Here is a 15,159-nt window from a genome sequence, read left to right as displayed (position 1 = left end):
AGAAGGTAATAGTTTGATTTTATCACTCTCTTGCAAAATCCAAGTTCAGGTAAATTCTGGGAAGGCCTTATGTAAAAAAGTGAGCATGTAGCACAAATACACCAACCTAGTCCTTTGGCATCTTTAAATCCCAGAGGGTTCAAAATTGAAACTGCTTACAAGAGACACTATCTTATGAAAAGCTGGCAAGAAAATTTATTAACTTCATCTCCAGAAAAAAAAAAAAGATAAAATTGATAAGCATTGCATGGCATATTGCTTTCCTTAACAACACTAAGGATGGTGATTATGATAGAAGGCCAGCTAGGGGGAAAAGACCTTTCACAACAGACATCTGTGAGAATTTAACTTTTGTCTGAGGCTGCAGCCTTCTCTCAAAGAACCCATTAGCATTAGCTCAAGCCCTTTTGTTTTGTTTTGTTTTTTAACTTAAAGTGTGGCTCTTGAATGTATAAGTATAACTTTTTATGCAATATGTGCATTCCTGAAAGTGTCAATTTTTTCAAGTAAAATATGTGTATACTAGAGATTGCATACTCCTTAAGCAAAACCTATAGTAATTCTTTTTGAAATTAAATAACTAAGCCAAATAACTCTGTCATACAGGCTAATTTTTCATGCTAGGGATGTTTAAAAGTAATACACAAACTGGATAGCTGAAATTCTCTGCTCTTAACACATAGACAATTAGTAGAGGTGGCTACATTCTTAAGCTTCTTCAGAGCAGTCCCACTGAGAACTGAAAGAAACACTCAAGAAACCCTAGCCTCCCTGACCTTTCAAATAATAGGAAAGCTTAAGAAAAGGATGATGGTATGTTCCAGTTTATATATGTTAGCCCAATGTAATGATGAATAGTGTCCTCTATTGCTTTTAAAAGCGTATCATTTTGGATGATAATGTATATGGTCACCCTACCTAAAATAGAGCTGATTTCATTTCCTTTGGTCTGCTCCGAGGTTAGGAAATCATTCCATTTTACCCTTATACTCTTGAAATTTAGCTAAAGGCCAATGTTCGAATGCTTGCATGGCAAAGCACAACCATTCAGCACAAAAATATGCTGATTATTAACCAATGTAATATGGCTGCTGGGTGACTATGACAGGACCTGACGAGATGGGTCAGGGTGTCAATCATCAGTCCCTTCGTCGTCTCACTTTCTTTGATCTCTGCCACCAGGCTTGCATTTTGTGGTGAAAAGGAATGCTGATATTAAATGAAGGAAGTCTGTTTCTGTCAGCACTTTGCTTTTCTTTTTCCTGGATGCCTTTAGGACTAGATCTGCCAATAGCTTTAAAATACAAATCTCAGCCAACAGTCACTTTATAGAATTGTTGCAAAATTCATCTGAGTAACCATCACTTTGGGTGGGTCCCCTCTAGACATCTGGGTTCCAGGGTTCTCAGTTTCACTAATGTCTCCTGATGGAACTGAGGTGCTTGGCTTCCTTGGGTGCATATTTGCTGGAAGAAAAGAGCCTCTTTAAACTGTGTTACCCTTGAAATTCCAAGTTCCACTCTATGCACCATCTGACTGGTCCCCTAAAGTCTGCCCACTAGGTAGTTCACAAATATTATTAAGGAATGTTAAAATAGGATTCTGCAAGTTGAAGTTGTCTTTTTAGCCCTTTTATTAAAACGATTTTCTCTCCTTCCTTACCCCCCCCTCCTGTTGTTTTGTGACTATTCTTTCCTAACTTCACAATTCTTGATGGAGACAGGAGGCTATAACCTTGCCAACACAGCTCGTTGCTGGACATACTTGACCGGGGTCATCCTAGGGAAAACACTATCCTCTGAGATCCCAGATCATGAGGTAAGTAAGGCTCTGACAAGTCCTCTCTTCTTTAAGGGGAAGAGCTGAGTCATTCCACCTAATCAAAATCACGTCCTCACCACTCAATACCATTTTGTTGAGAGACACTTCAGTAACAATGACACACTGTTTTGGCAGAATAGTGGACTCTTGTTCCAAAATAGCCAAGACCTTCTGCCTTTTTTTTTTTTTTAACAAAAGCTCTCAAAGGCCAACCAACTTTAATTTCTCAATTAATTACAGAGACTGTGGGAAGGGGTCACCTGTTCACACAAAGAACTCTTTGGAATATGTGCATATTTTCAGCCCCTCGTCTCAAAAGTGAAGGGGCTAATTTTAAATATATAAGCTACGTTTTGGTTGGTTTTGGGCAAGTTGCCCTAGGTGAGAAGTGACACATATTCATTGCTGGTCATCCTGTTCTCTCAGATGTCTTTGACTACTGTAAATTTCAGAAACCAGAACCGCAAGAAACTCAGGTCTGCTGGGTTTCCAGCAACTTGAGGTACAGAGACTGGGGCTGGACCAACCAGCCTGAAATGTGATCGTTTTAACCCTTGCCATTTTCTCTAGTCATACAAGATGGCCTTAACAAACCAAAGATGTCTGCTTTAGTTTTTCCAAAACAAGTAATAAAAGCTGTCTGGGACCTGTGAGTGTGTTGATAATCACTATTTCAAAGGTATACCCCATCTATTCTCACTTACTTTAACCCCTGTCAGGGAATATGTTATCACAGATGAGAATATAGACACAGACCTTAAACTTAAAATGACAAAGCAGTCCGTGAAGCCCCACCTTCTCCAGCTATTTCCCAAAGATGAGGGATAGTTCTTTGCTTGTAATGTTATGTTATCTGCCAAATGTATTGCTGTGTACTTGAGAACATTATGCTTTGTGGAGTCATCATTAATTTTTTTTTTTAATTAGAAGTAACTTCAACTAATTTGCTTCTAATTTTCTTCAAACCATAGGTGAGGTATAATGCATAACTCAGAGGAACCACTCAATATAGTTAGAATACAGATAGATGGAACGGAATAATTTGAGAAAATTTGCCAGTGTCAGGGTTAATGGAAGTCTTTTCTTGACTTCACTTACCTTTATTCTGTATTTTTTAGCTTAATGAAATATAGGTAAGTGCTGTGAACAAATGTAATTGCTGTTATTGCTGTGGGAATATCTCATATTGCATTGTAATTTAGAGCACTGGGACTCCAAAAACTGATCAAGTTATAGCAGAAAGCAGCCGTAAGCTGTAGTAGTCTAAATTGAGAGTGAGTGTTATATTCCTCAGAAGCAAAAGCAAATCTAATGATTCATCTGTATTAAAAGAGTGATAAAATTTTAATAAATACGGATATTGCCTCTGGTACCTGGAGAAGCTATGTACGTGAACAGATGTGAGTTTAGCCTTATAGATTGCGATGCTCTGTCTTTATATGGACTCATTCTGTAAGATTAAATGAGATGTAATGCATGTCAAGTGCCTGAGACACAGCTTGTGGCACCTAATAGACATTTCCAAAAAGCAAGTTCTTACTTCCCTTTTGCATGTTCCGCGCTTCTTACACCCAGACGTTTATGACTCTGTCATTCATATATTTGTCCAAACCCTTTGTGAATCCCTTCTGTCATATTCTTCTGGTATAAAAGATATGAGTCATCTAAGAAGGAACAAAGAAGAAAATTGAAATGACAGTCTTCAGGTACAATAAGATATTATTTTAATGAAAATTGCCAAAAATAGACCACACAGTATGAAGGCGTATATAAGTTTTGTGTCACAATACACAGTTGCACACAAATATCTTTTTGGCGCTCTGCAATCAGATCAACAAATGGTAGATAAGAAAAAATATTTTCTGTATATTCATTATTTGCTAGGAATTGTACTACTCTCAGTGCCTTAAGGGATGTAAAGGTCAGTAAGACCTTATCCCTATCTTGTGTGGCTAGAAAAGGAAAACGAGCATGGGCAGCTGTGCCAATACAGATAGTGATAATACAGAGCAGAGGAGGAGCTCCAAGACCAGATAGGCATGTTCACACAAACCTATAATCTCAGCAGTCTAACCACTGAAGAAGGACTTGGGTTTGAAGCTAGCTTGGGCTACACAGCAAGTTCCAGGCCAGGCTGGGCCATTTAGGAGACCTTGTCTCAAAAAAAAATTAGGGGCTGGAGAGATAACTCACTGTTTGAGAGCACTGACTGCTCTTGCAGAGGATCCAGGTTCAGTTCCCAGACACCCGCATGGTGGCCTAAAATCGACTATAACTCCAGTTCCTTGTGATCTGATGTATTTTTCCAGCCTCCACAGGTTCCAGACATATCAATGGTGCATAGACACACATGGAAGCAAAATACCCTTATACACATTTTTCCCAAATTAACCAGAAGATAGTCGTAACAGTGACTATGGAGATGTGTATTAACTGTGAAGGGAATACAAAGGAGAGCACAAAACATCCTGCTATCCTAGGAGATGGAAGAACAAAGTCAGAGAATGAGAGCAGAGACAGTGAGGAGATCAGCTGGGCCATAGCACAGTCACAATGTTGACTATTGTAACAGTCAGCTAAGATAATCTTTCTCCTCCTCCTCCAAAGGCCATTTTCCCACTTCTATGCTGTCTTCCTAGGTCTAGCTACAATCCCCATGATTTTCAAAACACGTTAGCTTAAACCAACCAAGCCCTTTTAAGCTGTTTCTTTACTCCTTTATTTATTTAACAGCTATTAATGGGGCTCCTACTACTTGCTAGGACATTTTCAGATCTGGATTCAGATACTCAAACAAGGTAAACCCAATGTCCTCAAAAATACTACCCTCTAATTAAGGCATCAAAGCAGTATGTTCAAATCTAGGACAAGCAGGAGCAAAGGGGGGAACTCTTTCAACAGAACTAAGCTGAGGGTAGTGGTGCATAGTCACCCTAGCAACTCAGCAGGCTGAGGTAGGAGGATCACAAGGTCAAGGACAGCTTGAACTACTTAGATGGCAAGTTCCAGGCAAACCAGTAAGACCCTGAAACTTTGAACTAGATATTCAAGATTGATTGAGAGTTTGCCAAGTGAGGAAGAGAAAGGTCTGTGCAATACACAAAAGGGACAGAAGCTGGAAAGACCAGTAAATGTACAATGTGTGTCATGCAGACTATATTAGAGAGGAGGAACACCTAGAGCTTTAGTAGGAATTGTGACCAGCTATAACCTTGGTGTTTAGAAAGTATTTGGGGCTGGAGAAATAGTTCAGTGGTTTTAAGAGCACTTGCTGTTCTTACAGAGGACCCAGGATTAGTTCCCAGAACCCACATAGTAGCTCACAACTGCTCATAACTCCAGGTCCAGGGAATATGGCACCCTCTTCTGACCTCTGCAAGCACCAGACATGCATATGGTATTTATACAGTACATACATGCAGGCAAAAACACACATATACATAAGGTAAATAAATCTAATTCTTTTTAAGTGAGAAAGCTTTTTTTTTTCTTAGAAAGTAAAAGACAGATTGCTATGGGAGTAAACTTGTCATACAACCAAGATAAAAGGTTTAGGCGTACTCCTAGAACATTGAATCAAAATGTTTGCGAGCAAAAGCATTGCAGATTTGAGAATTTTGGATTTTGTTTTGAGGTTTTAAGATTTTTTTTTTTATAACAACTGTGTATAAATAAATAATGAGATTTCTTGGGATGGAACAGGGATCTAAACACAATTCATTTGTTTCAACACTTCCTTCTATATATAGTGTGAAGAAAACTTTACAGAATATTTTAGTTGTTTTGCATTAAACAACGAAGGTGTGGTCATTGCTACTTCTAGTATAAGATTAACAGTAAAATATTTTAGACTTTGGAGCATTTTGGTTTTTGATTGAAGAGTCTCAAATCTGTACCATTCTGCTGGTCACCTGTGTTTGGTTGTCTGTTTTAGCTTCCTGTTTTAAGCACAATGTAAGCACCCATCTAGCTGACATTCCTTCATTGAATAAACAACTAAGCAAGCAGGTATTTGAATATGTGTAAGCATTCACATAGAGAGATTTCTGTGTTGAAGGTGGGAGAAATGGAAATGTAATATAGTCTTTCTGAAAACATAAGTCAACCCTAGTACCAACTTCCTATCCTTTTCAAAAAGCGCTATGTATCCAAACCATTGGAAACTCATCTATCCCAAGGAATATTCTCCATTGCTGTGCAGGGAAAGGATCTAAAAAGGCAAGCCCAACATAGATTCTACAATATTTAGGGCAGCTCTTTGAGAACAACCTCATGAGATACAAAACAGGTGATAACATAAAACCAGGAATCAGGGAGTTGATTTCAGCCTATGAATTGGGAAGAGAGGTTAGACAGGCAATCATGGAATAAATAACCATCACAAATGGGGAACATGGAGAGAATTGGAACATGCACGTATGATTGGGCCCAGAAACGACCATGGGGAAAGTCCAAACGTGACATAAACCCATAAAAAGGCCAGTGCATTGGTAGCACTATTATATGGAAAAATAGTATGTAATCTAGTTTTACTATTTAGATCTCATGATCTGTGTTTAAGTAAAGCAGTTTCGTGTACAGGTTGAATATTTATAATTCAAAAATCTGAAATAACTTTCTAAATTTATTTTATGTGCATTAGTATGAAGGTGTCAGATCCCTTGTAATCAGCATTACAGACAGTTGTGAGCTGCCATGTGGTTGCTGGGAATTGAACCTGGGTCTTTTGGAAAAGCATATTCATTGCTCTTAACCACTGAGCCATCTCTCTAGCCCCCTGAAATAACTTTTGAGTCCCAGGTTAACAAAAATAATCATCAGATTTACTAACAACAAAAAAATAAATACTCTACTTCACCAGACTGCTTTTGATAAAATAATTAGGAAACTCTTTCATTTATATTAAGAAATATGTGTAGCCATTAAAATAAACTACATAGTTTTATATACAAATTGATGACACAAATCTAAAAGTCTTGATATAATCCACTGAATTTATATGGACTTATTTGTGAGTAATAATGTCTTACTGGTTAAAGCTGTACTTGAAACCCATTTACTTAGATAGCCTTAAATTTCTGATCTTAATTTAAACTCTACAATAAACAGGCCTTACTTGGTTAAATTTATTCCTAAGTATTTCAAGGTACTGATTTTTTGTACATGGAATATCCTAAGTAATTTTCAACAGTTTGTTGCCAGAATATAAATCTTAAGTAGAATACTGATCTTGAAAAATGTAACCTTGCTCCTCACGATTTTGTGATTAGTTAGCACGTTCCATGTACATGAGCATGTCATCTATGAATTTAGAATTTTAAGTCTTATGCAGTCTTTATGCCTTTTATTTCTTTTTCTTGTCTTACTGCACTGGTTGTAACTGTGGGTTAAGAATATCAAGTCTGGGTGCTGGAGAGATGGCTCAGTGGCTAAGAGCACTGTCTGCTCTTCCAAAGGAGCTGGGTTCAATTCCCAGCACCCACATGGCAGCTCACAATTGTAACTCCAGTTCCAAGGGATCTAACACCTTCACTCCAATGTACATAAAATAAAATTTAAAAATAATAAAATTATTTTAAAAAAAAGAACATCAAGGACAGTGTCAAGTGGAAGGACTAAGTGAATATCTTTGTCTTTGCTTTTTCCTAATCAAAGAGGAAAAACACTTAATTTTCCCTGTAAAGGATTAATCATAGTGGTTTTGTCCTAAAACATGTTCTTTATTAGGAAACAAAAGTTCTCTTCTATTTTTAATTAAAGGTGTTTTCCTTAAAAATGAATGTAGAATTTCGTTAAATGCTTTTCTTTATTTTCTAAAATGACTGTCTAGCAACCATTATTCTGTTAGAATAGTGACTTGCACTGACTTTTTTTCATGTAGAATTACTGCATTGCTTGGATAAGACCTATGTGGTCATGAGGTATTATCTTGTTTATTTAGTTTGCTGAAACTTGGTCAAGGGTTATTGTGTCTTGATGAGGAATGTTGCCTGTTGTTTTCTTGAAATGTATTTATCTGGCTTTGATATGAAAAACATTAACTCCTCTTCTCTTTTCTGAAAGAGTTTGTGTAGGATGGATATTATGGCTTCCTGAAGTGTTTAACAGAAGTCACTGGTTTTGAAACCTTTGAGCCTAGACTTTTCTTTAAGAGAAAGCTTTGATTTTTGATGCTTTATGGCTGTTAATAATAATGCTAATTTTTAAATTCCACATTGGTAATTTATCTTTCCAGAAGTTTATTCCTTTACTTATTATTATTGTTTCAAATGTCTACAGATTTGTAGCGATGTCCCTTCTTTTATTCACCATATTAATGACTTTTGTTGTTATTATTATTATTGTTATCGTTATTATTTTTTTTATTTTTAACTCATGGTCTAATAAGTTCCCTGAAGTGTGTTTTTTCTTTTTCTTTCCTTTTGTGTATGTGTACATGTTTGTGTGTGTGTGCATCTGTGAATGCAGATACACATGAGTGTGTATGCATATGTATGGGAAAATGAGAGTTTGATGTTGGGCATTTTTCTCAATCACTTTCTATCTTCTTTTGAGACAGGGTCTGTCATTCAACTTTTCATTCTCTAATTGGCTAGGCTGGCTGAACAGTGAGCCCCAGAGGTCCTCCTTTCTCTGCCTCCCTACTGCTGGATTGTCGGTACATAAGGGCTTTTATATAGTAAAACTGGAGAGCCAACGTAGGGCTTCATGCTTGCCTGACAAGCAGTTTGCCAATGGAGTCATCCACCAGCCCCTGCTTTTGTGTATGTGTGACAAGGCTGCACATAGCCTAGGCTAACCTAGGACTGTCTATGTAGCTGAGGATGACCTTGAATTCCTGACTATCCCACCACCGCCTCCAGAATGGTAGAATTAAAGGTGTGTGTCACAATGGCAGGCTTGTAGTGCGTTTTGCTTTTGTAGAAAACTAGCTTTTCATTTCATAGACTTAATCTGTTATTTTCTCCCTTGTGCTTTCTTTTGCTGTTTTTAGTTCATTTTCTAGTTTCTCAGGATAGAAACATGGCATATTAGGCCAGGTGAGATGATGTACGCCTTTAATCACAACACTTGGGAGGCAGGGCAGGTGAATCCCTGAGTATGAGACCAGCCTGGTCTACACAGCAAGTTTCAGGCAAGACTACATAATTAGAACCTGTCTCAATATAAATCAAAACTTAGCTCATTGATTTTTAATGTTTTTTTTTTCTTAATAGGAGCATTTTGAGCTATGGATTTCTGTGTAAGCACCAATTCCGATAGATTTGTTTTTTTAAATTTTCATGTGACACAAAATGTTTTCTCCTTTGACATATGACTTATTTTAAAAGATAGAGGCTTTATTTTTAACTGATTCTCAAATATTTAAGGGCGTTTCCATATAGTTTTAAATTATTTTTATCATTTTGGAGATTGTAATATCATTACATCATTTCCCTCTCCCCTTTCTTCCCTTCAGATCCTTCCATATACACCCTTTGTTCTCGTTCAGATTTGTTGCCTGTCTTTTTCATTAATGGTTACATGTATATGTATATATGTGTATGTATGTGTATGTGTGTGTGTGTGTATATATATATATATATATGAATATATGTCTATATATATATTTATACATATTCCTAAATATAACTTGTTCAGTCTGTATGTTACTTGTACATATGTTTTCAGGGCTGGCCAGTTGGCATTGGATAACCAGTTGGTGTGCTTTCTCTGGGGAAGACTATTGCTCTCAGCATTCCTCAGTTGCATGTACTTCTTTGTGTAAGGCTGAGACCTTGTGGTCTTTCCACCATCATGCCAATTTTAACATGTCCATTGTTGTCCTTGTTTAGCTCATGTTTGGGCAGTCACGTTGGTGAGACTTTATGGATACAGCTTCTGATATTACTAGGAAACAACAGGCACAGAGCAAACCTCCTGATCCTCTGGCTCTTACAGTCTACAGGTTCAGTGGTTATGAACCACCATGTGTGTGCTGTGAGCTGAACCCAGGTCCTCTGCAAGAATATCAAGTGCTGTTAGCCACTGAGCCATCTTTCTAGTCCTTATTTTTCATTTTTATTGAATTGTGTTGTTAAGAAAGAACATGCTCTCTATCATTTCACTTCTTTAATGCTATTTAAAATTTTTTAAGGGCAGCATATGATTGATCTTAGAAAATGTTTCATTATAATCTATAGAGAATATGTGGTCTGCTTTTACTTGAGTGACATTTCTATCATTATCAACTAAGTCAAATTGATTGCAAGTGTGGTTTATAGCTTCTTTGTCACTACTGAATTTTTATTGCTTATTCTGTCACTTGCTGAGAGAGCTGAAATTTCCAACCATGATTTTGCATTTTGCTCCTTTTAAGTTCTATCAATCTGGGCTTCATATAATTTTGAAAGTTTGTTATTAGATACATACACACTAAGTGTTATTATGGATTCTTGATGAATTGACACCTTTATTGTTATTAGCTATCACTCTTTATTTCTGGTTATCTTCATTGATTTGAATTCCACTTCTTCAAATTTAAATATTGCAATACATTTCTTTATTATTGCTTGAATGATAAATGTTTTTCTCTCCTTTTACTTTTAACATCTTCATATAGTGGATTTATATAAACAATATACAGTGATGCTTTCATAATCAAGTATGATAATTTCTGCCTCTTATTTGTTGTGCTTGAAACAGTTTATAGATTTAGCTTTATATCCATTTTCCTATTTGTTTTCTATATTTCTGTCATCTGTATTTTATCTCTACCTTCTTTCCTTCCTACCTTCCTTCCTTTCTTTCTTTTTTCTTTTGAGACAGGGTTTCTACATATATCCCTGCCTGTATTAGAACTCACTATGTAGACCAGACTAGCCTCAAACTCACAGAGATCTGCCTACCGCTGCCTCCTTTGATCCTTATGCCTGTAATTCTGTACTGGGATTAAAGGCATGTACTACCACACCTGCCTGGCTCTACACCCTCCCCCCTTTTTGTTTTTTGTTTGTTTTGTTTGTGCTGTGGTGCTAGAGATGGAACATAGGATCTTGTGCATATCTTTCAAAAGAAAGATATGGAGAACACATGAAACAAGTAGAAAACATGTGGGAAGATAGGTATCAAGCTAAATACTTTTCAGGCTTTTGTTTTATCTCATTACTTGCTTACTAGTTTGATTTTTTTATATTGATGGTTTTTTACAACAAAATTTTATTATAGTTTATTTATTTTGTGTGTGTGTTTGTTTATATGGGTATGCATGTATCATGGTACACACACATATGGAAATCAGGAGAAAAATTAGAAAAATCTGTTATCTCCTTCTACTATGGGTGTCCCAGAGATTGAACTCAAGTCATCAGGCTTGGTGACAAGCAGCTTTACTCTTTGAGCCATCTTACTGGCCCCAACGTGAATTTTAAAACTTTAGTTCACGTACCCCTTACAGCAATGTTCTTCCATTTCTCTTTCCTTTCTATTATTACAGTCACATACTTCTTTTTAATATTATAAAAAAGAAAACATTTGATGTGTTATTTGTTTTGCTTTAAATAGTCAGTTATATTTCTTTAGTATTTGAAATTTACTTAAAATAAGAATAAATAACACATTTTGATAAAAAAGAACTTATTTTCTGGGACTTCGATTCCATGAGAAGAAATGCAGTTATAACAGACTTCCACCAATCTCTTTATTATCTGGCTTAGTAGGTAACAGCTCATTTAACCCTACCTGCTTCTTCTTTCAAAGTGTGTTGATGATGTTTTAGTTAAACTGTATGACAAAAAATACAGCTTTGCAGATATGAAAGGGAAGGAATGTTTAGCTGGAAAGGGAAAGAATGTTTTAATAACATTTTCTGATAATTATGTGCTTTCCTTGAGACTGTACCAAAACTCTACAGGTGGCAATTTCTTTAATGTTAATGCAGTATGGAACCTTAAAGAATCTCAGTAAATTTTTACATACTGTTAAGTTAAATTTGTATTTTGAATGGATATTTGACACCCCCCCCCCAGTACATAGTATTTGGAAATATATCAGTTCACTGAGTTATAAAAAAAAACACTCAAAATGTTTACACATTTTTATGCACCATAAAAAGCAGTCACTGGGGGAAGCTTAACTTATGAAATGCTGTCAAGCTCGTAGTGGCAAAATCAAGTTTTCAGAAATTACAGTTTCACTAAAAAACATGAATTTGTTATCATTGGCAACAAACACATCAGTTGTTTACTATAGAATTGTAGGCTCACTTCATTTTTGAGAGAAGATTTGCCGTATCCTGAATGTTTAATCATAACATTGAATCATCATAATCCATCAGTTGTTCTTTTGGGCAAAATTAGTACCCCATGAAAACTAGCTAGATACGCTCATAGCTTAATCATAGATGAGCTTTACCTCGTGACAACCACTGCACTGCATTCTATGTCTAAAGCAGCTCATCATACTTCCTGTGATGTCACACAGAATACCAAATCCAGCCGCAAGATTTAATAAAATTTACAATTTTAGTACTTCAACAAAGACATTCTCAAGTAAAGTTGATTTTTTTTTTTTTAGTATGAGTTTATGGCAATAAAGACTACAGTCCTCAGTGGTACGCTTGATAGTACTGCCTTGATCTGTACATGGTGCCAACAGTTTTCCTCAACATTGCTTTTGAAGTGCCAAGCAAGTATAAACAGCATTGTTTCAACATAAACCATGAGCTTCAAACAAGTTTTTCAGTGCTTTAAATATTGTAGCACCACTTCTGTTTGTTTCCAATCATTCACATAAAAGAAAGCCTTCTGCTAAGATTAGTACTGGTGCCATGTTATAGAAACAAAACAGCAGATCAAGCTGCACTGAGATAGGTCTGTTGGGAAGAACACAGTTCAGAAAATGGGTTGCTAGCAAAGTTTCCATGTTTATGGTTAAATGTTTCAGAAAGCAAGCTACTAATCCATTGAGAAAAGACAGTACGGTGAGTGTTTTCACAAACTTTTCCTTGGGTAGGCAGTGAACAATGTCAACTGTTCAAGGCTTCATTGGCCTCTAAGCTTATGGCCTGCAGGTCTCCAATCAATAAAGGTATTCATGACTTAGCCATAAGATGTTGAAGTGGCTTTTTCAGTTCTAGTTCAAAAAGTGCTAATAAACAGATTTGGGTGTTTATTGATTTAATTAATTATTGAGGTTTTTTTTCCTGTTAAGTTCTGGTTGCACTAAATGGCCCTGACTGGTCTGGAATTTGGTATGTAGACCAGGATAGCCTCAAATCAGCAACAGACACACCCTCCCTGCCTTTGTCTCACAAGCTGCCATGTCCAGCAATTTTTAGCTTTAATGAGCTTATGATAGCAGTACTTCTATCCGTATTCATACTTAACTCTAACCAGACATTGTAGCTTACACCTAAAATCTAAGCACACAAGAGGCTGAGGCAGGACGATTACTTAAAGTTAAGGTTCAGCCTGGGCTAGACAGCCAGGTCTAAGCCATACTGAACCCATGACTTAGACTCTGTTTCAAATATATATGGTGTATATTGTTTTTCATTTTATTTTATGAATAGTCTGAAATGCTATAACTAAAATGATGAATTCTATGTATTTAAAATCTGTTTCATATGAAACTGTATGGTAAATTAGTAACAAAAAACATTCATCATATTTCTATTTCTTACTGATAATTTTACCCAGTTTCTTTGAAGTAAGTCCCTTCCTTCCATGAGTCAGACCCCTTACTGATTCTTCAGCTTCATCATTTTCGGTTTCTGTAAAAATAGATGTTGCAGCACTGGTTTGAAAAAGCAAGGCTTTTCATCTTCCTTTGTTCAGCCAACAACAGCACAGTAGGGTGACTTCGGTTCACAACAATTTATTATTTATTTCTAAAGAACTAGAAGAGAGGAATTGGAATGAATGCTCTCACTAAAAAGAAATGATGAATGTTGAAGATGAAAATGCTAATTACCCTGATTTTATCGTTAAGCATTGCGTACATGTACCAGATTATAGCACCACTGTGCCTATAAATATACTACTATTATTTGCCAATTAAAATTTTAAGTTAACATTAAAAAATATGATATGTAAACAGTAATCAAAGAATGTATTAATGTATGTCCCTTAAAAAAAAACAACTTATTTTTTTAACCATATAACCTAGCAATTACATTCCTGGGCATTGTTCCCAGAAAAATAAAAATTACATCCACATAAACTAAAAATAAATGTATTACTTTAATAGCCCAAATTGGAAGCAACCCAAAAGTCTTGTAATGTATAAATGGTTAAAAAGATTATGATACATCTATGCTACAGAATACTAGTAAGCAATAAAAACCAATGAGCTATTGATGTATGGAATAACATGGATGGGCCTAAAGGGAGTTATACTGATCAAAACTAGCTACTCTCAAAAGATCTGACCTAAAATTGTACTACAGAGCCGTAATAAAAAGTACAGCATGGCATTAGCACAAAAGCAAACATAAAGACCAACAGAATAAACTGAGGACCCAAAAATAAACTCACACAACTGCAGCTACCTAATCTTTGGCAAACTGTCAAAAAAAAAATGCATTGTGGGGAAAAAAAGACAGCCTCTTTAAAAAGTGGTATTTAGAAAACTTGGTATCCAGATATAAAAGAAGTAAATTAGATCCATATTACTCATCTTGTACAAAAATCAATTAGAAATGGATCAAAGACCTTAGCTGTAAGCCTGAAACCCTTAAACTGCCAGAGGAAAACATAAGTAAAACATTTCAAATATGGACAGAGTCGAGTACTTTCTCAAAAGGACTCCAGTAGCACAAGAAGTAGCCCCCAAAAGCTACAAATGGGATTATATGAAATTATGAAACCTCTGCGTAACAAAGTAGTAATAGCCAGAGGGAACAGGCAGCCTATAGGATAAGAGATAAACCCAACTACATACCAGACAGGGGCTTAATAGCTACAATCTATAGAGAGCTCTAAAATTTAAGCACATAGAAAATGAAAACAAATAATCCAACCAATAAATAGGTTGTCTCAAAAGAAGTGCAGAACTAGAGAGCTGGGTCAGTTGTTAAAGTACTTGCCGTTGCAAACACCGGACCCAAGTTTATCCCAGTGCCCATATAAAAAGCCAAGTAGCATGGCACACACGGGTAGTTCCAGCTCTACAGAGCCCCAGACCTCACCCACTGGCCAGCTATCCTAGCCAAATCTATGAATCCCAATCCCAGTGAGAGTCTGTCTCACAGCTACAAAGGAATGACACCCAAGGTTGAATTCTGGCCTACACTTCACACCCCTCCACATGAATCTATACATATACACCAATATTGCAAATGTATCTTTAGCCAGTACC

The 15,159-nt window shown here is 36.3% G+C and overlaps 1 protein-coding gene across 1 annotated transcript in view; it reads left to right on the top strand.

Moving 5' to 3' along the window:
- The window catches only part of Hdac8 (histone deacetylase 8), a 210,167-nt gene that overhangs the window by 96,441 nt on the left and 98,567 nt on the right, over positions 1-15,159 (top strand). Inside the window, exon 9 of the mRNA XM_055595734.1 lies at positions 1,724-1,818. Coding sequence (XP_055451709.1) covers positions 1,724-1,818 — 95 coding nt within the window. The remainder of the gene's footprint in view (positions 1-1,723; positions 1,819-15,159) is intronic.

This window comes from Psammomys obesus, unplaced genomic scaffold (assembly GCF_907164565.1).
Source record: "Psammomys obesus unplaced genomic scaffold, mPsaObe1.curated_primary_1811, whole genome shotgun sequence".
In the NCBI taxonomy this organism is placed as follows: domain Eukaryota; kingdom Metazoa; phylum Chordata; class Mammalia; order Rodentia; family Muridae; genus Psammomys; species Psammomys obesus.
Note: the sequence above shows the minus strand (reverse complement) of the source record. Positions and strands in the feature narration are given on the sequence as shown.